The sequence below is a fragment of the Argopecten irradians genome, chromosome 5 (assembly GCF_041381155.1).
Source record: "Argopecten irradians isolate NY chromosome 5, Ai_NY, whole genome shotgun sequence".
In the NCBI taxonomy this organism is placed as follows: domain Eukaryota; kingdom Metazoa; phylum Mollusca; class Bivalvia; order Pectinida; family Pectinidae; genus Argopecten; species Argopecten irradians.
In genome coordinates this window covers 16,513,921-16,540,872 of record NC_091138.1, presented here as the reverse complement: position 1 = coordinate 16,540,872, position 26,952 = coordinate 16,513,921, and the positions used below count along the sequence as shown (strand labels likewise).

The window sequence follows — 26,952 nt, the reverse complement described above, 5'->3', positions numbered from 1 at the left end:
TTGAGTTTTGAGTCTATATTGTCTGTGTACCTAGAGTTTTGAGTCTATATTGTCAATTAACCTAAAATTTTGAGTCTATATTGTCTGTGTACCTAGAGTTTTGAGTCTATATTGTTTGTATCTTTGAGTTTTGAGCCTATATTGTCTGTGTACCTTGAGTTTTGAGTCTATATTGTCTGTGTACCTAGAGTTTTGAGTCTATATTGTCTGTGTACCTTGAGTTTGAGTCTATATTGTCTGTGTACCTAGAGTTTTGAGTCTATATTGTTTGTGTACCTAGAGTTTTGAGTCTATATTGTCTGTGCACTAGAGTTTTGGGTTTAGATTGTCTGTGTACCTAGAGTTTTGAGTTATGGTTTTGAGTCTATATTGTCTGTATACCTTGAGTTTTGAGTCTATATTGTCTGTGTACCTTGAGTTTTGAGTCTATATTGTCTGTGTACCTTGAGTTTTGAGTCTATATTGTCTGTGTACCTAGAGTGTTGAGTCTATATTGTCAATTAACCTAAAATTTTGAGTCTATATTGTCTGTGTACTTTAAGTTTTGAGTCTATATTGTTTGTGTACCTAGAGTTTTGAGTGTATATTGTCTTTTGTACCTAGAGTTTTGAGTCTGTATTAATGTTTTTATTGTTTTACCTAGCATTTTGTGCAAGTTTTACTTTTGCACCTAGTATTTTGAGCCAGTATTGTTTTTGTACCTATCATTTTGAGCCAGTATTGTTTTTGTACCTATCATTTTGAGCCAGTATTGTTTTTGTACCTAGCATTTTGAGACAGTATTGTTTTTGTACCTAGCATTTTGAGACAGTATTGTTTTTGTACCTGTGTTTTGAGCCAGTATTGTTTTTGTAGCTGTGTTTTGAGACAGTATTGTTTCTGTACCTGTGTTTTGAGCTTATATTGTCTGAGTTGAGGCTATAGTGTCTGTGTTCTGGTACCAAATCTTGATACTTCATCCATCACAGATAACCAACATGTAGATCTGGCTGCTTGAAATCTCGTTACAATTTTTTACCACTAATTGAAATCTGTTTTTTGTTGCCCATAAAAAAGGTGGATGATGACAGAGAGGAGTTTCAAACTCAATACTTACTGTTTTTATTCCATTCTGAAGAATGATTGACGACTTGCACACCATTGTTACTGATAAACATGTACTTTAGATTCCAGTATAATCACCAGGTTGGTTGATATGGCTGATGTGAAATCTTCACCACCAGGTAAATAATCATAAGTAAATGTGATTTGTTCATTCACACCTCTCAGATATTTGAATAAAACTCCAAAGTCTTTATTCTAAAAGTTCATTACAATGAGCGATTTTCTAAACCAGAAATGGCTTACTATTTAAATCAGAAGCCATACAACCACATATATTTTCATTATTATAGTGGTTAAGTCTTTTTTGTCCTCCAAGATATTCAACAGCTTTTTGCTTTTATCCTACCTGTTGATAAAACCTACCTATACATGTAGATAAAAAACCACTAAAACAGGAAATGCTTACCTTGTCATTTATATTCACCCTCTCCTTGAAAAGATTGGAATACTTTCTGACTGAAATTCATATTCTTTTATATTCAAAAGATTTTAATCCCATTGTCTTTAATTCATGGTCTATTGAACATTTTAATCCCTTTGTCTTTAATTCATGGTCTAATGAACAGATTTCAAAACCCCCTGTTTTGAATTTGCTTTCTCAAGTGTAACATATATATATCAAACACAAGAGAAATTTTGGTATGATTTTTACCATGTCTGAAGTCTTGTCCTCCCATTGTTGATTAAACAGCAAAAATATAATGAGAGAGAATTAAATTCAGTTTTACAGTACATACCCACTTAGCCATTTCATACACAACCTGTAGGTTTAAGTGACTGCTTTAGAAGGATTACAGCCAACTTATGTATCAATATTATTGCTGAGCAGGTGATTTGGTTCACAGTGAGATACAAATGAATTGTATTGTATGACGGCGATATGATCAAAATAGATCGCTATAGCGTATTGAAGGTAGTTTTCTGGGCCATGGCACCAGAAATAATACAGACATTATCGGGATATAAAAACCCCTAATTATGATAACATTCAGCTGAACGCTCCTGTTTGTTTATGTTAAAATGGAAGGAGAAAAGAAATATCATGCATTTATTTTTATCTATCATGAAGTGGCATTTATTTTAGTCTATCTTACTGGCATTTATTTCAATCCATCATTATTGTGGCATTTATTTCAATCTATCATTATTGGTGTTTATTTTAATCTATCATTACTAGTGTTTATTTTAATCTATCAATATATGTGAGATAACGATCTGTATCCGGAACAGGTCAGCTTAGTGTATTGTGACACTATCAGTGGGGAAGATATGTCAGATGTCATTTACCTTTATATGGCTTTTTATTGAATCTTAGCAGTACTTATTAACCTTCACTGTTATTCTTGTCTAAATAAAGAATATATGGAGGCTTTGAATTAAGTGTCAGTATCAGCAGCCAAACTGAATTAGCAAAAGTAAGGAAAATGAAACGGAGACAACTTTGGAAAATGGTTGGAAATACAAAAGTTTTCCTCCTCAGAGAAAGAATTCCTATGACAGTATTTGACGTTTGCTAAAGGGTAATTAATAATGCCCTTATATTTTTATTTTAATGGCAAAATCTAGTTATCTACATGATAATTTTGGGGTTTGAAATAACCAATTTTCCTACTTTCGATTCTTTCATATTTTTTTCCTCTATCAGTACATACTTTAATCCTTATAGAAGACCAAAAAAACAAATTCTATTGCAATTAGTTTGAGGCAAAACCCTAGATTGACTAGACTAGAATGAGGATAAAAGATTTGGCATTGATATATACTAGCTAGGTACATGTAGTAACTAGCAGTAGTGTTGAAATTCATCAAAATAATCAGCATTTGTGTATACAGGAGATAAGTGTTATGTACATGTATACACAAATGATCAATACCAAGCTTTAAGTTTACTGAGACACAAATTCAATACATTCAAAATCATAACACTTTACTATAGCTCACCTGAATACTTCAAAGTATAGAGTTTTTTTGTGTTAAAGAATATGAAAGAATGACAAACCTATCTACTGTTTTGTTAGCTATGTGACCCACTATTCTGCCTCTACTCAAATTATAGGTGACATATAAAAATTACGAAGTTACTTATTACCTATTGAGTTCCTTTTTATGATTCAACAATAACGTTTTAGTCTCTTCTTACGACTTCAAATCAAGTAGCCATTTAATTTCTTATGAACATTTGAATCAGACAAAATGTTTAGATTTATCAAAGCTTGGGCCTTCGTTTCACTGACTTGGTCTACAGTTTATAAGCCATGCCTTTAGCCAGGAGCTGTCATTCATGTGAATGTGTTCATTCAGTGTACAAACAAAACCCAGTTAAAGAAACAACAATTCTGAGTGTTATGTAGTTTGTGTATTGACTCTGGCATATCATTTATTATAATGATGTTGATTTTCTGTAAACAATAGAACTGGTTAGCTAAGTACCATGGAATGGTGAAAGACTTTTAGTATAGAACTACATTTGTACTTCTGTTGATGTGTATACTGACTTTGTATGGCTATGTTATGTAACGTAGGAACATTGGGATTGAGTTGTTTGTTTACATTCTCATAGTGATGTTTATTTGATTGTCTGTTAATGTATAGACTCAATATACTACCAGTTAGATTGAATAAAAAAAATGGTTATTAATACTGATGGTTGTATCTGTTATTGCTTACTCTATACTTATATATTATTGCCTTCTTTTGAGGGCACTATGGTCTCATAGTGTTGTCTTGTGATGACATATTACCTGAGCCAGCCAGCGGCTCGGGTACTATGCCATTCCTCGACAACACTATGAGACCATAGTGCCATCAAAAGAAGGCAATAATGTTTTAAGTACATAATGAATCGGAAAAAAATGATAGGACAAACAATTATGTTCGATCACCAATAACAATTTATTGAAACGAGTGTGGCCACGTCTAATGTTTAGAAATATTATGGTCGGAGGTGTCTAAATACATTTTTCCAGGCAAAAATCTTTGAAAATACCTACTCATTGCATATTTCGTTGCCTGCTCAGTTCAATTTGCTAATTTGTTCTTTTTTTGAATTTGTCAGCTTTCAAGTTTCCAAACCTCAACATTTATGTTAGGCAAAACGTCATCCACACACAGCTTGTTTGCCAGTGGACAGCGCAAATAGCGATAATGACGTCATTTTCGTCAATGTGACGTTCGTAACAAAAAGCACGTCAAACCATAGTCCGGCAGGAAACCATAGTCCTGCGGGTAACCATAGTTTCGGTACTATGGCTAAATAGTGCCCAGGGGCTGAGCCAATGAAAACGCGAGAAGAAGTCACGTTATGTACTAATATCCATTATCAATACCTTTCACTATAAATAGTTGGTGACTGTAAATTGGAATTTCATTGGTTTAACATCCAACTAAGCCATATAAGGACATGTGAGGTTTAGGAGGTGGAGGAAAGCCAGAGTATTGGAGAAAAACCATCGCCTTATGATCAGTACCTGACAACTGCCCCATGCCACATGAGATTTGAACTGGAGACCCAGATCTTGTGGTTATGTGGAAACATGTTGAGATATCACTCAGCCACTGTGGCCACATAACTGGTAATCATGTTACCTGTAAATATTGTTGAATATCTTAACTCTGCCTGGTTAATGTAAATGGCTGGAAAATATGGTGACTGTAAATGCTAGTGATTGTAAATTCTACTAACCGTGATTATATGGCTGTAAATTGAGGTAGCTGTATTGTGGTATCTGTAAATGACGGTAGTTGCAAATTGTGGTAGCTGTATTGTGGTAGCTGTAAATTGTGATAGCTGTAAATTGTGGTAGCTGTATTGTGATAGATGTAAATTGTGGTAGCTGTATTGTGGTAGCTATAAATTGTGGTAGCTGTAAATTGTGATAGCTGTAAATTGTGGTAGCTGTTTTGTGAAAGCTGTAAATTGTAGCTGTATTGTGATAGCTGTAAATTGTGGTAGCTGTATTGTGGTAGCTGTAAATTGCGGTAGCTATATTGTGGTAGCTGTAAATTATGGTAGCTGTATTGTGGTACCTGTAAATTGTGGTAGCTGTATTGTGATAGCTGTGAATTGTGTTAGCTGTATTGTGGTAGCTGTAAATTGTGGTAACTGTAAATTGTGATAGCTATATTGTGATTATTGTAAATTGTGGTAGCTGTATTGTGGTAGCTGTAAATTATGGTAGCTGTATTGTGGTAGCTGTAAATTGTGGTAGCTGTATTGTGATAGCTGTGAATTGTGTTAGCTGTATTGTGGTAGCTGTAAATTGTGGTAACTGTAAATTGTGATAGCTATATTGTGATTATTGTAAATTGTGGTAGCTGTATTGTGGTAGCTGTAAATTGTGGTAGCTGTAAGTTATGGTAGCTGCATTGTGGTAGCTGTAAATTGTGGTAGCTGTAAATTATGGTAGCTTTATTGTGGTCGCTGTAAATTGTGATAGCTGTAAATTGTGGTAGCTGTATTGTGATAGCTGTGAATTGTGTTAGCTGTATTGTGATTGCTGTAAATTGTGGTAGCTGTATTGTAGTAGCTGTATTGTGGTGGCTGTATTGTGGTAGCTGTAAATTGTGGTAGCTGTATTGTGGTTGCTGTAAATTATGGTAGCTGTAAATTGTGGTAGCTGTATTGTGGTAGCTGTAAATTGTGGTAGTTGTAAATTGTGGTAACTGTAAATTGCAGTAGCTGTATTGTGATAGCTGTAAATTGTGGTAGTTGTAAATTGTAGTAGCTGTATTGTGATAGCTGTAAATTGTGGTAGTTGTAAATTGTGGTAGCTGTAAATTGTAGTAGCTGTATTGTGATAGCTGTAAATTGTGGTAATTGTAGTAGCTGTGAATTGTGGTAGCTGTAAATTGTGGTAGCTGTAAATACTGGCTGCTGTAAACAATATTTCACTACTTCTATCAATATTGTTTGTTTTAAAATGGTAGGTGTAAGTGTTGTTGATTGTGAATCCTTGTCTCTACCAGTACTGGTGGGTGTAAGTGTTGTTGATTGTGAAACCTTGTCATTACCAGTACTGGTTGGTGTAAATATTGTTGATTGTGAATCTTTGTCTCTACCAGTACTGGTGGATGTAAGTGTTGTTGATTGTGAAACCTTGTCTCTACCAGTACTGGTGGGTGTAAGTGTTGTTGATTGTGAAACCTTGTCACTACCAGTACTGGTGGGTGTAAGTATTGTTGATTGTGAATCCTTGTCACTACCAGTACTGGTGGGTGTAAGTGTTGTTGATTGTGAAACCTTGTCACTACCAGTACTGGTGGGTGTAAGTGTTGTTGATTGTGAAACCTTGTCACTACCAGTACTGGTGGGTGTAAGTGTTGTTGATTGTGAAACCTTGTCACTACCAGTACTTGTGGGTGTAAATATTGTCCCTGTAAATACTCGGAAGACAGTAGATATTTGTGATAATAAAGAATGTAGAGGCTATGAGTAAAACAGTGAGAAAGGTAGACTTCACTCTGGTATGGATGCACTCGGTACTTTAATCAATATCCATGTGAAAATGTAACGTATCAACATCAATCAATAATTGATTGTTTCAAGTACAGGAGACATTGGACAAAGGTTAAGCTAGTGACAGGTCTGGGCTGGCGGTAACGCTGCCTATATCATACCTGTCACTTTCCACCAATTTTGTTGGTGGCCAATAACCATTCTGTACAGGTATCTACAAGTGTAGTTTTTAACTCGAGCAACGTTTTCAGGTGGCTCTTGGAATACGAGATCAGAAATTCCTGAAATGTTGAACCATTGAAATGAAGTAAAAGACCAATTTTGATTAATATTTTGAAGGATTAAGTAAACATACACCTGAATAATACCTACCTGAGATTTGTTTTGTGTATTTATCAGTTGTTTATAAAGGACTCTATCAATAAGGCATTTGAGGCATGGCCAGCTAATCGAAACTGAATGTGGTGCTGACATACAGTCTTACAATAGAATGACTAACATCGCAAATGTTTGGGATCGTGGTTAATGTACACTGTCAACTTCATTCAGAGAAAATAATGATGAAATGTACAGGATATCACTGAAACTTTTTGAATAACAGAGAAAATAAAATGGTGTAGAATAATACATAAAATAGTGACAAAGCAGTACATTATATCTATCACAGAACAAGCTGATCTTAGAGGCTGTGATGGCAGAGTGGTTAAAATGTACTGACATACTACAAGCCCTCGATCTGTAGGTCGCGAGTTCGAATCTCATGTGGTGTAGTTGCCAGGTACTGACTATTGACTCTGGGTACTCAGGCTTTCCTCCACCATCTAAGCCTGGCACATTCTTGTATTCATTCATCTATTAAAATATTGAGCCAACCTCTATATAATTAAATCTATTAATTAATTAATTGATATATCAAACCAATAAAAGGTCAATTGATTGTCCGAGTGATTTTGAATGATTGAATCATCACAAACAACAGTTGATGTAAGATATCAGAAGGAAAGTTTCACACACAAATATGTAAAATATGGATTAACATATATACTGATGATACATTGTACATATATAGCCTGTCATTATATATGTGTCATCATATTGAATCTAGATACATTATAGATTTGCCAGACTAGCTAAAGTAAACAAATGTGGATTGCTGAGCAAACCAAACAGAATTAGATTAATGCAACACAACACTGATTTAATCTACTTTTTTTATAGTCTTTTATTGATTAATAAAAACTACCAGTTATTGGCCGATTTCATTAAAATGAAATGACAAAATGAACTTTCTAATAAACCATAACAATAAATGGTCAAATTACAATGGAGAAATGAAAATTGTATTGATAATACTTCTATTGTTTTATTTTATAGGTCATCTGGATGAAGATGAAGAATCTGCAGAGGAATTTTTCCAGCGGGTAAGGACAAAGATTGATGTGAAAATAAATTTACACGCAAAAGATACAAAATGAGAACTTGTTCAAGTCACCTACAGCTAGAAACTGTAAAATTTGCCTTCGCAACGACTTCTGTATAAAGACCACCTGCTTAATAAGACCACTAACTTGTGGATCCATATTTATCAACCTGTGTATAAAGGTTCTGGCTATAAACTGCACTTCTTTGTCCTTGGGTGGTCTTTATAGACAGATTTGCCTGATATACATGTATATCAAACAAAATCTGTCAAAAATTTATGAAATAACACTTCAGCTATAAATTTTATAGAGTTTTGAAGTGATCTTGTAATATTTACCATTGCATTCATTTGACTATTAAAATGGCATTTATATGTAGAAAATCAACTGTCCAAGTTTTGAGTTCACTTAGTTCGTGGGTCTGTTTCCAATAACCTGAATACACTAATTGAGAGCTGTATACTGGTAGTATTTATGTTAACTAAGAGTTTTACCATTGCTTGTGGTTTAAATCTATCATCAACCATGGACAGGTCCTATCATGTGTAAGTATCTGTTTTGGCTTCAAGAAACACCGATCCTACTATAAACAGCCTATTATATCATAATAACTTGTTTTTTAAAAGGCTCCTCTTTCAGTTTTGGCATGGGAAGAAACTAGCCACTATTTCTGGCGTGTCTAATTAAAATGAAGGTTGAATGCTTCAGAATGTAGGTTACTAGAGCTAGGTGAAATTTTAAAAATTGCAAATTAACAAGTTACTGATAAAGTTACGTTATTAGTTAACACGACTTTAAATAAAATCTTAAATGTCACATTGATTTACTCTGATGTCTTCTCAAGCTACTTCAGGTGCTTCCATCTAGGTCAAGATATGTGTTAGTTTTACAGTCATATCAATTAATGTATTCTAAAATTATGTCAGTGAATAGTTGTCATTCCACAAATTCTAGCAGAGTAAAAATATATAATGAAAGTGTACGAGTATTAACACCTAAAGATTTATTCTTTGCATAATACAGAGTTATTTCCCTTGTGGAGAGTTATCAATTGTGATATCGTTATTTTTTTAGTAAAATTCACATTGTTTTCTCTCAAAAACATGATGTTATACTCACAAAAACATCACATCACAATCAAGGTTAGATTATCTTTAATGTAAAGACAGAAAATATTATTAAAACTGTTTTTAAGACCACTAAAGGAACAAAGAAAAAAATGGTCTTCATAGCTAAATGGTCTTGATGCAATGTTTCTGGATTGGGTTGATAGTCACCAGCCAGGTTGGTCAATGAATAGCTAGGGCAGCTATAGTGTTTGAAGGGTCACACATTCAAACTCCGGTCTGGCCACGCCCGGTCTGGCCGTGCATTTTACAACTCCTACTTCATTAATATATGTGTCCAATTTTATTGAAATTGGCCATTTAGGACTCCCAGGAAAAGGTCCTATTACACAGGTTTTCATTTTACAGAGGTTGTCTCTAAGGCAGGTTTTACTGTATTTGGTAAAATGTGCTAAAAGGTCATAATTTATGTATGTTTGTCATTTCAAATGTAAGATTTTTGATATGTAGATGTTAATGTGAGCATGGTTTAGGTGACCTGAACCAAGGAAAAACACTTCATGGTGACCAATGGTCATCGAACTGACCAGTCCACCTGGCCAGACCTGTCCCTATTCAGGTCACCCCTTGTGTTTGTCTGCATACATTACACTGGACATAACCTTATAGGTATATATGTACATTATGATAAAGCTGACTTTGGTAAAAGTTTTGGGTACACAGCCAATTTTGTGGGGTGAACTATACATTCTGTATGATAAGACAGCGATATGATTGTATGTTTAGTGTATAGCCAGGGTTAAAGGCCAGTACTAAATATTATGTTTAAAAGTTTGTTTTGGTCGACTTTACACAATTCACTGACTTGTCTGTCCCAATAATGGTATATATGGCAAGTATATACTCTGGCTAAGATTTGGCAATGTATACATATTTACATACTTACAGCCAATCTCTTACTCCAGTTAGGCTAGAGTTTTTGAATGTCTGTTTTATATTAGGCTGGTAGGTATCTTTTATCTGCTTGTTTTGACAGTTTACATGATGTCTTACTCTTAGAATGAAGTCTCAAGTCCAAACCTTGACAAGGCCAAGTTGGCTGAGAATATATTTGTCTGTGGAAGCTGTTTAAGGTTGAGATGCTCTATATCACTAAGACCTGACCTTGTCTCTGATATAAAAGTACCAATCTGGTACCTATCACTCTATATAGAGAGGTTCTATAGGTATACCAATCTGATACCTATCACTCTATATAGAGAGGTTCTATAGGTATACCAATCTGATACCTATCACTCTACAGGTATACCAATCTGATACCTATCACTCTATAGGTATACCAATCTGATACCTATCACTCTATAGGTATACCTATCTGATACCTATCACTCTATATAGAGAGGTTCTATAGGTATACCAATCTGATACTATCACTCTACAGGTACCTATCATACCTATCACTATAGAGAGGTTCTATAGGTATACCAATCTGATACCATCACTCTACAGGTATACCAATCTGATACCTATCACTCTACAGGTATACCAATCTGATACCTATCACTCTACAGGTATACCAATCTGATACCTATCACTCTACGTATATACCAATCTGATACCTATCACTCTACAGGTATACCAATCTGATACCTATCACTCTACAGGTATACCAATCTGATACCTATCACTCTACAGGTATACCAATCTGATACCTATCACTCTACAGGTATACCAATCTGATACCTATCACTCTACAGGTATACCAATCTGATACCTATCACTCTATAGGTATACCAATCTGATACCTATCACTCTACAGGTATACCAATCTGATACCTATCACTCTACAGGTATACCAATCTGATACCTATCACTCTACAGGTATACCAATCTGATACCTATCACTCTACAGGTATACCAATCTGATACTATCACTCTACGTGATACCTATACCAATCTGATACCTATCACTCTATAGGTATACCCAATCTGATACCTATCACTCTACAGGTATACCAATCTGATACCTATCACTCTACAGGTATACCAATCTGATACCTATCACTCTACAGGTATACCAATCTGATACCTATCACTCTACAGGTATACCAATCTGATACCTATCACTCTACAGGTATACCAATCTGATACCTATCACTCTATATAGAGAGGTTCTATAGGTATACCAACTGATACCTATCACTCTAAGGTATACCAATCTGATACCTATCACTCTACAGGTATACCAATCTGATACCTATCACTCTATATAGAGAGATTCTACAGGTATACCAATCTGATACCTATCACTCTACAGGTATACCAATCTGATACCTATCACTCTATAGGTATACCAATCTGATACCTATCACTCTACAGGTATACCAATCTGATACCTATCACTCTACAGGTATACCAATCTGATACCTATCACTCTACAGGTATACCAATCTGATACCTATCACTCTATAGGTATACCAATCTGATACCTATCACTCTACAGGTATACCAATCTGATACCTATCACTCTACAGGTATACCAATCTGATACCTATCACTCTATAGGTATACCAATCTGATACCTATCACTCTACAGGTATACCAATCTGATACCTATCACTCTATATAGAGAGGTTCTATAGGTATACCAATCTGATACCTATCACTCTATAGGTATACCAATCTGATACCTATCACTCTATATAGAGAGGTTCTATAGGTATACCAATCTGATACCTATCACTCTACAGGTATACCAATCTGATACCTATCACTCTACAGGTATACCAATCTGATACCTATCACTCTACAGGTATACCAATCTGATACCTATCACTCTATAGGTATACCAATCTGATACCTATCACTCTATATAGAGAGGTTCTATAGGTATACCAATCTGATACCTATCACTCTATATAGAGAGGTTCTATAGGTATACCAATCTGATACCTATCACTCTACAGGTATACCAATCTGATACCTATCACTCTATAGGTATACCAATCTGATACCTATCACTCTATCAGTATACCAATCTGATACCTATCACTCTAGGTATACCAATCTGATACCTATCACTCTATCACAGGTATACCAATCTGATACCTATCATAATAGAGAGGTTCTATAGGTATACCAATCTGATACCTATCACTCTATATAGAGGTATAGGTATACCAATCTGATACCTATCACTCTACAGGTATACCAATCTGATACCTATCACTCTACAGGTATACCAATCTGATACCTATCACTCTACAGGTATACCAATCTGATACCTATCACTCTATATAGAGAGGTTCTATAGGTATACCAATCTGATACCTATCACTCTATATAGAGAGGTTCTATAGGTATACCAATCTGATACCTATCACTCTATAGGTATACCAATCTGATACCTATCACTCTATAGGTATACCAATCTGATACCTATCACTCTACAGGTATACCAATCTGATACCTATCACTCTACAGGTATACCAATCTGATACCTATCACTCTATATAGAGAGGTTCTATAGGTATACCAATCTGATACCTATCACTCTACAGGTATACCAATCTGATACCTATCACTCTACAGGTATACCAATCTGATACCTATCACTCTACAGGTATACCAATCTGATACCTATCACTCTACAGGTATACCAATCTGATACCTATCACTCTATAGGTATACCAATCTGATACCTATCACTCTATATAGAGAGGTTCTATAGGTATACCAATCTGATACCTATCACTCTATAGGTATACCAATCTGATACCTATCACTCTATATAGAGAGGTTCTATAGGTATACCAATCTGATACCTATCACTCTATAGGTATACCAATCTGATACCTATCACTCTATAGGTATACCAATCTGATACCTATCACTCTACAGGTATACCAATCTGATACCTATCACTCTACAGGTATACCAATCTGATACCTATCACTCTATATAGAGAGGTTCTATAGGTATACCAAATATCTGATACCTAATCACTCTATAGGTATACCAATCTGATACCTATCACTCTATAGGTATACCAATCGTATACCAATCTGATACCTATCACTCTACAGGTATACCAATCTGATACCTATCACTCTACAGGTATACCAATCTGATACCTATCACTCTATAGGTATACCAATCTGATACCTATCACTCATATAGGTCTATATATACCAATCTGATACCTATCACTCTACAGGTATACCAATCTGATACCTATCACTCTATATACCATCTGATACCTATCTATAGGTATACCAATCTGATACCTATCACTCTACAGGTATACCAATCTGATACCTATCACTACTATCACTCTACAGGTATAATCTGACCACTCTACAGGTATACCATTGATATCCATCTAAGGTATACAACTGATACCTATCACTCTACAGGTATACCAATCTGATACCTATCACTCTACAGGTATACCAATCTGATACCTATCACTCTACAGGTATACCAATCTGATACCTATCACTCTACAGGTATACCAATCTGATACCTATCACTCTACAGGTATACCAATCTGATACCTATCACTCTACAGGTATACCAATCTGATACCTATCACTCTACAGGTATACCAATCTGATACCTATCACTATAGGTATACAAATCTGATACCTATCTCTCTATAGGTATACCAATCTGATACCTATCACTCTACAGGTATACCAATCTGATACCTATCACTCTATAGGTATACCAATCTGATACCTATCACTCTATATAGAGAGGTTCTATAGGTATACCAATCTGAGATCCGATCTGATCTGATACCTATCACTCTACAGGTATACCAATCTGATACCTATCACTCTACAGGTATACCAATCTGATACCTATCACTCTATACCTATCACTCTATAGGTATACCAATCTGATACCTATCACTCTATAGGTATACCAATCTGATACCTATCACTCTACAGGTATACCAATCTGATACCTATCACTCTACAGGTATACCAATCTGATACCTATCACTCTATAGGTATACCAATCTGATACCTATCACTCTATAGGTATACCAATCTGATACCTATCACTCTACAGGTATACCAATCTGATACCTATCACTCTACAGGTATACCAATCTGATACCTATCACTCTATAGGTATACCAATCTGATACCTATCACTCTATAGGTATACCAATCTGATACCTATCACTCTATAGGTATACCAATCTGATACCTATCACTCTACAGGTATACCAATCTGATACCTATCACTCTATAGGTATACCAATCTGATACCTATCACTATAGGTATACCAATCTGATACCTATCTCTCTATAGGTATACCAATATGATACCTATCACTCTATAGGTATACCAATCTGATACCTATCACTCTACAGGTATACCAATCTGATACCTATCACTCTATAGGTATACCAATATGATACCTATCACTCTATAGGTATACCAATCTGATACCTATCACTCTACAGGTATACCAATCTGATACCTATCACTCTACAGGTATACCAATCTGATACCTATCACTCTACAGGTATACCAATCTGATACCTATCACTCTACAGGTATACCAATCTCTATGTTGGTAGATAGTACGAGATCAGTTTACAGATAGCTCGAAGACCAGAAACAAAAGAAGAAAACATATTAAGTTAATCATTGTTTGATAGACCTGTGACAAACTCCAGACTTACCTAACCTAAACAGATCTGACAGATCTGATACTTATCTCCCCTTCAACCCAGTTATCTCCCCTTCTGCCCCAAATACCTCTGTGATGGACCAGTTTGTATCCCCTAGAGAGAACCCGAAACTTTCCTACTGCACATGAGACTTTAGTCCCCTTATTTAGACATTAAATAGATCCAGCATTGTCTTCCTTTAACAGTAATGATAGATAGACACTCAGACCATTGACCAACCTCTAGAATTATCTCCCCTCTCAGCCAGACCCTCAAACTTATCTCCCTTAACCGGACCCTCAAACTTATGTCCCATTGACAGACTCTCAGATTTTTCCCCCCATAGAAACAAAACCCATGACTTGCTGCATGGTTAACCTCCCTTAGACATGCTCTCAGACTTATCATCCTTAGACATGCTCTCAGACTTATCATCCTTAGACATGCTGTCAGACTTATCATCCTTAGACATGCTCTCAGACTTATCATCCTTAGACATGCTCTCAGACTTATCATCCTTAGACATGCTCTCAGACTTATCATCCTTAGACATGCTCTCAGACTTATCATCCTTAGACATGCTCTCAGACTTATCATCCTTAGACATGCTCTCAGACTTATCATCCTTAGACATGCTCTCAGACTTATCATCCTTAGACATGCTCTCAGACGACTTATCATCCTTAGACATGCTCTCAGACTTATCATCCTTAGACATGCTGTCAGACTTATCATCCTTAGACATGCTCTCAGACTTATCATCCTTAGACATGCTCTCAGACTTATCATCCTTAGACATGCTCACAGACTTATCATCCTTAGACATGCTCTCAGACTTATCATCCTTAGACAGGTTCTTGGCTTCTTTTCCTTAATTGATTAGATGTTAGTCTCACTCCTGGAATTATCTCTCCCTAGAAAGACCCTAAACATACCCTCAGACTAATCTCTCCTCAACAGATTTGCTGGCTTATTTTCCTTCATTAGACCTTAGACTCAGACCTGGAATTATCTCCCCCTAGATAGACCTTAGACAGACCCTCTGATTTATCTCCCTTAGACAGACCCCCCTAAGTTTATCTGTCCTAGACTGATCTAAGCCTAGGAATTCTCCATGCTCCAGTCAGAATGACCTCGCCTGTATCACGGCTTGTATTTGCCTTTGAAGATGAAATGCCTCAGTTAAAATAAGAAGGCTGCCTATCTACCAGAACCCCAAACAAGCTTCTTTAATAGATTTGCACCTAGATGGTTTTCTCATTATATAGCTATTATATGGTTTAGACAAAACATGTAAATACAGTTCACAAGGAATCACAGAATTATACATATTTCCCCTTATATTTGATGTTAGAAATATCCTGTTATTTTTACATGATGAAGATCGATGAGCGGAGGTGGGGCGCTTCAAAGTTATGTTCTCGCAAATATTTTGTAAACGATGTGAATTGATATGATATTTAAGTGGTATGTTACCACACTCTGGTGTGTTCTAGTAATTGGCCTCCCATAGACTTAATTTCTCTGGTCCTATGTGATGTCAGGTTTTTTTGCTGAAATATGCCAGAAATGTTCCGCCATAAAAAGGTGCTTGATTCATTCACAAATAATCATTGATGGATGGTGTGTATATGATCTTATGACTTTTATTTTGTGTACATTTCATGAAGAATTGTCTACATCATTATCAGTGATATATATAGCAGTTGGAACAATTACTTCATATTCACAAATAACACTGAAATTAAGCATGTAGTTGTCTACCATTATTTCAGACATTCCTTTATTGCTTAGAGCCAATTTAGAGTCAGTGTTGTAATATGAAGGATAAAGATCATTGTTATAATGCTATAATATGTGATCCTGTTATAAGGAGAGACTTATCAATTAGCTGAGATGTGAAATATTTTTTCAATTTAAAATTGATACATAAGATATCACTTAAACAAAAAGTCATGATAGTATGGTCATTTCACAACAAAAAAAGAAGTTGAAAAATATAATCTTTCTAAGTTGTGAAATTTTTTTGTTTTCCTCAAAAATTTAAAGAGTTAAACTTTGACTACTTGTAAACAAAGCAGGAGTGTAATGTTGTTATCTGTTGGAATATGAATTCCTATTGCTTTATTTGGAATTCAGATTGAATATTTTTTCGACTGTAAACACAATGTGCTGGTGACCAGAAGTCTGTTGACATGTATTGTTATCTGTGTAGGGCCCAGTATCACAGGATCATGTAGGATCCCCATCGTGTGCTGCCTTCCCAGAGTGCATCACACCACAGTAGTCTGCTTTGAACTTAAAGAAAAAATATTACTTTTTCAGATTATGGATGAAACTAATACTCAGATAACGTGGCCCTCCAAACTCAAGATTGGTGCCAAGTCAAAGAAAGGTAAGTCAGCACAACCCAGGGAGATAGCATACCCCTTGGGTTATGGTAGATGTCAATGAATTTCACTCTGTAAAATACCCCTAACCCAGGGAGATAGCATACCCCTCGGGTTATGGTAGATGTCAATGAATTTCACTCTACAAAATACCCCTAACCCAGGGAGATAGCATACCCCTTCGGTTATGGTAGATGTCAATGAATTTCACTCTGTAAAATACCCCTAACCCAGGGAGATAGCATACCCCTCGGGTTATGGTAGATGTCAATGAATTTCACTCTGTAAAATACCCCTAACCCAGGGAGATAGCATACCCCTTGGGTTATGGTAGATGTCAATGAATTTCACTCTATAAAATACCCCTAACCCAGGGAGATAGCATACCCCTCGGGTTATGGAAGATGTCAATGAATTTCACTCTGTAAAATACCCCTAACCCAGGGAGATAGCATACCCCTTCGGTTATGGTAGATGTCAATGAATTTCACTCTATAAAATACCCCTAACCCAGGGAGATAGCATACCCCTTCGGTTATGGTAGATGTCAATGAATTTCACTCTGTAAAATACCCCTAACCCAGGGAGATAGCATACCCCTTGGGTTATGGTAGATGTCAATGAATTTCACTCTATAAATACCCCTAACCCAGGGAGATAGCATACCCTGGGTTATGGAGATGTCAATGAATTTCACTCTGTAAAATACCCTAACCCAGGGAGATAGCATACCCTGGTATGGTAATGTCAATGAATTTCACTCTATAAAATACCCTAACCAGGGAGTAGCATACCCTGGTATGGAGATGTCAATGAATTTCACTCTGTAAAATACCCCTAACCCAGGGAGATAGCATACCCCTTCGGTTATGGTAGATGTCAATGAATTTCACTCTGTAAAATACCCCTAACCCAGGGAGATAGCATACCCCTTCGGTTATGGTAGATGTCAATGAATTTCACTCTGTAAAATACCCCTAACCCAGGGAGATAGCATACCCCTTGGGTTATGGTAGATGTCAATGAATTTCACTCTGTAAAATACCCCTAACCCAGGGAGATAGCATACCCCTCGGGTTATGGTAGATGTCAATGAATTTCACTCTGTAAAATACCCCTAACCCAGGGAGATAGCATACCCCTTGGGTTATGGTAGATGTCAATGAATTTCACTCTGTAAAATACCCCTAACCCAGGGAGATAGCATACCCCTCGGGTTATGGTAGATGTCAATGAATTTCACTCTGTAAAATACCCCTAACCCAGGGAGATAGTATACCCCTCGGGTTATGGTAGATGTCAATGAATTTCACTCTGTAAAATACCCCTAACCAGGGGAGATGGCATACCCCTCGGGTTATGGTAGATGTCAATGAATTTCACTCTGTAAAATACCCCTAACTGGGGAGATAGTATACCCCTTGGGTTATGGTAGATGTCAATGAATTTCACTCTGTAAAATACCCCTAACCAGGGGAGATGGCATACCCCTCGGGTTATGGTAGATGTCAATGAATTTCACTCTGTAAAATACCCCTAACCCAGGGAGATAGCATACCCCTCGGGTTATGGTAGATGTCAATGAATTTCACTCTATAAAATACCCCTAACCCAGGGAGATAGTATACCCCTTGGGTTATGGTAGATGTCAATGAATTTCACTCTGTAAAATACCCCTAACTGGGGAGATAGTATACCCCTTGGGTTATGGTAGATGTCAATGAATTTCACTCTGTAAAATACCCCTAACCCAGGGAGATAGCATACCCCTCGGGTTATGGTAGATGTCAATGAATTTCACTCTATAAAATACCCCTAACCCAGGGAGATAGCATACCCCTTGGGTTATGGTAGATGTCAATGAATTTCACTCTGTAAAATACCCCTAACCAGGGGAGATGGCATACCCCTCGGGTTATGGTAGATGTCAATGAATTTCACTCTGTAAAATACCCCTAACCCAGGGAGATAGTATACCCTTCGGGTTATGGTAGATGTCAATGAATTTCTCTCTATAAAATACCCCTAACCAGGGGAGATGGCATACCCCTCGGGTTATGATAGATGTCAATGAATTTCACTCTGTAAAATACCCCTAACCCAGGGAGATAGCATACCCTTCGGGTTATGGTAGATGTCAATGAATATCTCTCTATAAAATACCCCTAACCCAGGGAGAAAGCATACCCCTCGGGACCCCTAACCCAGGGAGATAGCATACCCCTAAGGTTATGGTAGATGTCAATGAATATCTCTCTATAAAATACTCCTAACCCAGGTAGATAGCATACCCCTTAGGTTATGGTAGATGTCAATGAATTTCTCTCTATAAAACACCCCTAACCCAGGGAGAAAGCATACCCCTCGGGACCCCTAACCCAGGGAGATAGCATACCCCTAAGGTTATGGTAGATGTCAATGAATATCTCTCTATAAAATACTCCTAACCCAGGTAGATAGCATACCCCTCGGGCTATGGTAGAGGTCTGGAAAGTTCTCTGTATAAAAATATCCTTTACCTATGGTAAATGTCAGTGAAAGTTCTCTTTATAGAATACCAAAATACCCTTTACTCGGTTACAGGAAATTTCTGTACATGATATTTTGTGCAGGGTCAAATAAGACTCATTTATTTTCTTATAGTTATATGGACATCACCTTGAGCCTGTGCAAATTGAATAAGATCCAACAATCTGAAATGAAATGAAAATTGTTGTTTTAGGGTTAGGTTCAACAGCCACTGAGTCATTTAAGGAAATATTGGGTTTAGGATATGGAGTAAAAATGGAGTGCCTATTGTAAAAACAGCAACAACAAAAACAAAGAAACAACAGGACAGGCGTGGCAACTGTTCCACATTGGTTTCAAATTTGCATCCGAAATGTGGAGGGCTAGTGGTGATATGTTTGACGCCTGAACATTATGGTCATTTAGACAATCACTGCTGAATGAAGAATATATTTAAAGACTTTCCATGGTTTCCAGTTTCTTACCATACAAAAGCTAGGGCAGACTCTGACATGTTAAGTGATCCAGTGGCAGGTATTATTTTTATAATTGGACCAAAAACGATATCATAAATAATGTTTAAAAGTTGATTAGATAATGAACATGAATGTCGAGTAACATCATCAACATTATATACAACACTCAGGATTGTCTTGCTCTCAAATTAAAACCTCATCAAACATAATCAAATTGAACTTCTGAATATATGTCTAATATAAACAATAATGTTCTGCTTTTTGTCCATCACCGTTAAGCTTGTCAGAGATCTGCCATTAATGTGCATTCTTACTGACTAGGAAATTATTTTCGGAGTAAAAAAATTGTTATCATGTGTTCAATGTATATTATGTAAGTAGAAAATAATTGGGATTCTGAGTAAGTGGTATATCGGACAGATTCTTGAGTAGATAGTTGTGTCCGACTAATTGTGGCTGCCTTCTGTCATGTACTGTTTGTATGTTTCAATATCATACTTATCTCTGTGGAGAAACACATGCAAGAGGGATTCCAGAAGTTTTTTGTTTCCAAGTTTTCTGAAATTGGAGCAGAATGGAGAATCTCTGTGAAAACAGGCGATGAAGTAAAGCAGTACCACCCATATGTAACTGGGTGGAGTGAACTTAACCTGGTGATTTTATACTCATGGCTGGGTGGGGTAATTATAACCTGGTGTTCTCCCCAGATTGAAACAAGCCAGTGATACTACCTATAATGTAGGCATTACTGTATTTGAGCTGCTTCCTTCATCCTGCTGGTCCAATATCATTCCAGCATCATTACCATTAAATAGTGTAGTACTGGACATGACCACCACAGAATCATCGTTAAGTGCAATTCGGCCAAACATGAACATACTGACATTTAGTCTTACCAAAGAAAGGACAAATAGTACATAATTCCACCTTATTAGATGGCCTTGTGTTGTAAACTAATTTTCTCAAAAATTTTCTACACAAAAACATTCTAAGCTAAGGTACATTAGATTCATAATGACTCTAATTCATGAAATTAGATTGTGATGAAAAAGTTGTCGGGCATTGAAATGTGAAAAGAAGTCTTCATGAAATTAAGTTGGTTTTAAATATTTCCAAAAAATGACCACAATGTATAATGTAATCCTACTGGAAACATGCCGAAATTTCCCCTATGAAACATGATCACATCTTTCCGAGCAGGACAACTTCATATATGCTCAACAATAGACCACCTGATATTGTAGGCACTCCAAACATGGCCACATTATAGTGTAATCCCACTGTACAGGACAACAGATGTCATCTTTAAATGTAAACAAAAAGATGATTTGTTGAATATAATGCAAGAGTAACCTTGTCATATTCTTGTACTATTCATGAGTCTGTGCAGATCTATACAGAAGATTTCTAGTAGTTTGACTCTATTTGATTATTTTTCAGTTTGAATCATTTTACGGCTTTCACAATGTTTTGTTGTTGACAACTTCAGTGGTGCTGATATGGCCTTGTTTTCCTTCTGTTTATCCTCAAACCAGTTGCAGTGTGTGACAACATGAGCTGTTTAGTGTGGCTGAATCATGAGAACCAATATATACCAGTAGATTTGGTGCCATATTAGACACACAAGGCACGTGCAGCATGTGTCAACCCACGCAGACGCTGAGTGCTAACACATGCTGGGGTGTACTGAGACCGATCTGGTTACACTGACAATAGTCGTAGGGAGGCCTGGCAGCCCCTCCCCGCAGGCTAATCTGACAGGTGGCTGTATGTTTTGTGTTATATATCATGCATATCATTGATATTTTTTCATTGTTGTGTTCCTGTCTTATATTATTTTCATTGAGACAACTCTATTTCTTTTTGGAAAATTTGAGGAAAAAAAGTTTTTCACAGAAAAAGTTAGTTTCTGTTTTGTTTTAAATTCTTTCCTAGCTACGTTGTCTCACATAGTTAGTTTCTGTTTTGTTTTAAATTCTTTCCTAGCTACGTTGTCTCAGAAGACTAGAATCCAGTGCAGTCCTGCTTCATCCCATCCACTTTCCTTTTTACATTCTCCTCTCCATAGGGACAAGCTCTCTCCTAAGTTTACACTTCGTCGGCTTGAAATAGAGGTTGGCAAGCACCTGACATGAGAGGGAAAGTCTTGTAGCCATACTGTGATTCAAATCAGGAATTCTCTGAACTCTAAATATTGTCCACCAACAGAGGTACATGTTCACTAAGGATTGACTCGTCCATTCTTTTGACTTTGAAGAATTTTGATTAGAGAAATCAAGATTTGCATACTAGCTTGACATTCATTTACATTCTGTGAAATGAACTTGAATTCTTTACAGTATTGAAAGTTGTGTAGGAGTGGCTACTTGAAACTGTGAAATGCATCATCGTATACATAAACATTATAGAAAACATGGGCTCGCTATATTGTTGCAATTATTGAGAAGCATCAACAAATTAATTGAGAAAATTTACAGAACAGATGTATGATGTGATGTGGTAGATATACTAGATTGTTGTGTAGGGCTGTGTGCACTGAGTATTTTAGATGTCCCAACATTCTACCACTAGTCAACTACTTCTGGGTTATGAGTTTGGAACATACAACGGGCACCTGTCACGTACCAACTGTACATAGACAGTATTTACCTGCCAACGCTTTCATAAAATGTAGCTGACTTAATATAATTGGATGTAAAATAAACTAAACGTAGTAGAGTGTTCTTGTAGGTGGTCAACACTAGCCAGTATTACATCTTGATCACATCTGATTGGCTTATCTGATTGGCTTATAAGAGTAATCACTGACAATTTCAGAAATCTGCTGTCTGAATATGTGGGGTCAAAGAGGTGAAGTCTATGTCAAGTGTGATGGATGCGTGAGCGGTCGGGAGTCAGAGAGAATTAATCCCTGTTAGGGTTCTAGTGTCAGTTCCAGCGGTGACCACTTCAGTTTTACTGTTAAACAATTGGTGAAGCATTCACAAGACACAAGTACTCTCTTACAGTGTCTGTTACCACGGTACCCCACAAATGGCACAAACATGTTCATGACTAATGGAAAAATTAAAGGAAGCAATGACTGTTACTGAAGTTGGATTGTGTGTTGTAATCGTAACGCTAATACATTTTCACATCATGTTTCAAGACTTGTTAGAAATGGAAAGTTATAACCACAGGTAGTTAGGAGTGGCTCTATCTACTCACTTGTTGTTGTCGTAGAAACACACTCATCATGTTTCGCCGACAAAACACCGCAATCAGGAAACACTTACCAGAAAAAATAGAAGAAAAGTAAAGAGGAGCGAAGACAGAAAAAAAGTGATGGTAATTTGAAAGTTAGGAGATGAGAATTGCTTATGTTAGAATGACAGCGGGATGATGTAACTCACAACTGTATCTTACATACATCAATGATCGCTTCTCCTGACTTCGGGCAGATTTTACCTGGGGTGCCGGGCTGACAAGGCACCCATTAGGCTCTTCTTTCCACTGTATGACCTTGGGTATCTTGACAAGGGAGCCACTCCTATCAGCTATTCTCTTTAGAGTTTCTATAACAATGTCTGTTAGGAAACTGATGTTCGAATGTGTGTTTGAAGAAAACCAAGATTTCATTGTGTTTTGAAACTACTACCATAATTCACTTTTTTATAACCCAGGTTGACTGGTCTTGATCTGTAAGTGTTCAGGAACATTGGGAAAACAAATGCCATCATAAAAATTATAAATGAAGAAAATGACTAGGTGATTTATTGCTTAACAAGGCCAAGTTGCAATAGGTCATGGAGGTATTACAGTTCAAATATGGATCTAGTTCCAATAGGTTTGAAAAGGGAGAGATGGCTTATTACTGAACAGGGTTGTGAATGGTAGGGTATGGTAACTGTTCTGATAATAGCATTCTATTATCAGTAGATTAGTCATTAATTGTTACTGAGGCATCCACATGTTGTGTTTGTGTTTACAAGGCATTTTTTTGTTTGTGGCTTTAGGTTTGTTTGTTTGTTTGATTAATTAACGTCCTATTAACAGCTATGGTCATGTAAGGACAGCGTCCCATGTATGTGGTATGTTGCGTGTATGTTGTGCGAGGTGCATGTTTTGGGAGACTGCAGTATATTCGTGTTGTGTCTTCTTGTATAGTGGAACTGTTGCCCTTTTTATAGTGCTATATCACTGAAGCATGCCGCCGAAGACACCAAGCAACACACCCCACCCAGTCACATTATACTGACAACGGGCGAACAAGTCGTCCCACTCCCTGTAAGCTGAGCGCTAAACAGGAGAAGAAACTACCACTTTTATTGACTTTGGTGTGTCTCGGCCAGGGGACAGAGCTCAGAGCCTTCCTCACAGGGGCGAACGCTCAACTCAAGGCCAACAGTGAGGAGGTGCCAAGGGAGGCCTTAGGACAAATAAAGTCAGTTAGGAAGAAGAGAAAAGATAAGATCCTAGATTTAGTCGCCTTTTACGATCATGCAATAGAGGCAGCAGGTACAACCTGTGGGTTTAGGTACAAGACCCTTGTGGTTTGTGTCTCTTCGTACAAGGCCTTTGTTTTTTTGTATCATTTTGTTACAGAGGCATTTGTTGTTCAATTTGCACTTTATTCTGGTACAACACATATCTGTTATAACAGACACCTATATTCATAAATAAAAAAAAAAACAAAAAAAACATTCAATAGATCTTTCCTGCCAATTTTAAGAACTGATATATCACCTGCATGGCCATTCACATGTACGCGAAAGACTTCCAATTTCTTACTTATTACCGGATACATGTTTTTAAATTTCTGAAATTTACTGACATGTCATTTGTTTTTGCCAAATATTTTCACACATGTCTGTTTTTCTGTCCATTTTGAAATGCGGTAATATATTGCGGTCAGATGTAGGGCCAGGGAATGTTGTTGATCATTGAGCACTGTATGTTGTCTTCACACGCTCGGAGAGAAGATTATTTGTTGATGCTGTTATTTGTCTTCCGTGGCAATTTCAAGGTGTGAATCTGCTAAGTAAATAATACATTGATTTTTTTGTACATTTAATTTTCACTAATGGTGAATGAACAGTGAAATAACAGAAAAGCTATCTGCCTGATGGGTAATTACATTGAATTAGACGTTAATTGTATAGTCTAGCGGATCTGTTGTCGGTAAAAGGCTGACACTCCACGTAAAAACATACTGCTCACCGACATTTGCTGTTGGAGTTTGACCTAAGGATTAGGTGGTGAATTCAATGTCAGGATTGACAGTCTATAAAAAGAGTAGGAAATTAATAGAAAATGTAAGAGTTTCATTTAAAGATATAGTGAAACTTGTCTTAATGACCGCCTCTGTATAAAGACCAACTTCTTATGAAGACAACTTATTTAGGGTCCCAAAGGGTCGTTTATAACACAATTTGACCTGTGTATAAAGACCGCCTGGCTATAGAGACCAAGTTTCCCTTGTCCCTTTGAAGGCTTTCATAGACAGGTTGGATTGTATGTCTATGGCTTTAATGATGTCAAAATGAAGGACAGTTACAGTCAAACCTGTCAGTAAAGACCATGCTAGGGACAAAGACATTCTTTACTGTCAAGAGGTCTCTAAACACAGGTCAAATTGTGTTGAAATTGGTCATTTCGACCCCAAAAAAGTGGTCTTTTTAAACAGATGGTCTTAATAGAAAGGTGGATGCTAAGGGATGTTTTACTCTAAAATGAATTTAAGTGGACCAAGTACAATTTGAAGACAATTTCATGGAAATTTTCAATTTCATGTTCCTCAGAAACATGTTTCACTGTTGTTGTACTTATCCAGTTTCCTGTTTGATCCTGTTCAATGTGTTATGTTTTAAAGTTCAAATCAAGTAAAAAGGACATCCTTATACAGGTTAATTAAATTATCCCATGAAGGCTACCTGTGTGTTTGTCTAGTAACCATACCCTTCATTTGATAATCAGATTGACATTGATATGAAAAACAGATTAAAAGTATATGTCACATGCACTTCATGGTTCAACATTCCCCAAAAGTACATCATTTTCACTACAGTCGGAAATCAATGATATCCTGCCATGGAAATGATCCACAATACCTTTTAGATGATGATTTGTTTTTGTGTTACGTCGTGTAAACAGCCAGGGTCTTTTATGGACACGCCATGAAGTAGAGGGAAGCTTGAGAAACCAGAGAAAAACAAAATGACCTATGGTCAGTATCTGGCAAATGATCCAAGTGGGATTCCAACTTAAAACCCTTTGATGGAGTGCTAGTTGTAATGTTAACACTTTTACCACTTCTATACCCTGGCCCCTTCTAGATGTTGATTATTTGCAGAAAATCACAGGACTTTACTCAAATTACTTTCATGATACTGATATTGTATATTTATATAGTATAAGCAGCACATAAATTAAAAGAAGGTAATTCAATATGAATTTGTCTATAAATCCTGACTTGAGGGTCAGTATTTACAAAGAGAGAGATATCTGGTACAATATCGAGATGATTTAGGGGAGACTATAACAATAATGTGTTATCTCTGAGCTGTGAGGAAGTTGGCAGTGGCGAGAGAGTCTGTTGAGTTTCCTCATGAATGAATGTGGTTGTGTTGGCTATACTCTGCTGATGGCTACTGACAGACACCCTAGATCGTTCCACTGTGATAGGCGAGCCCAATAAACAATAAAATCTATGTTGGGATGTCTTTACTGTTTCCAGCTCCTGTTTTAAAGGGATGGCACTTCCGTCATCAGGCGAGGTTTTCCCATTATAATGCCTGTAACCTTAGTCTAAATGTCAGCCTTCATACCAACGGCTCCTGTACAGTGCACAGTTACACTTTTC

At 36.7% G+C, this 26,952-nt stretch overlaps 1 protein-coding gene across 1 annotated transcript in view; it reads left to right on the top strand.

The window, feature by feature from the left end:
* LOC138323016 (protein bicaudal C homolog 1-B-like) overlaps positions 1-26,952 on the top strand; it is a 78,313-nt gene that overhangs the window by 13,420 nt on the left and 37,941 nt on the right. Inside the window, exons 2-3 of the mRNA XM_069267330.1 lie at positions 7,934-7,980; positions 17,063-17,132. Of these exons, the coding sequence (XP_069123431.1) occupies positions 7,934-7,980; positions 17,063-17,132 (117 nt within the window). The remainder of the gene's footprint in view (positions 1-7,933; positions 7,981-17,062; positions 17,133-26,952) is intronic.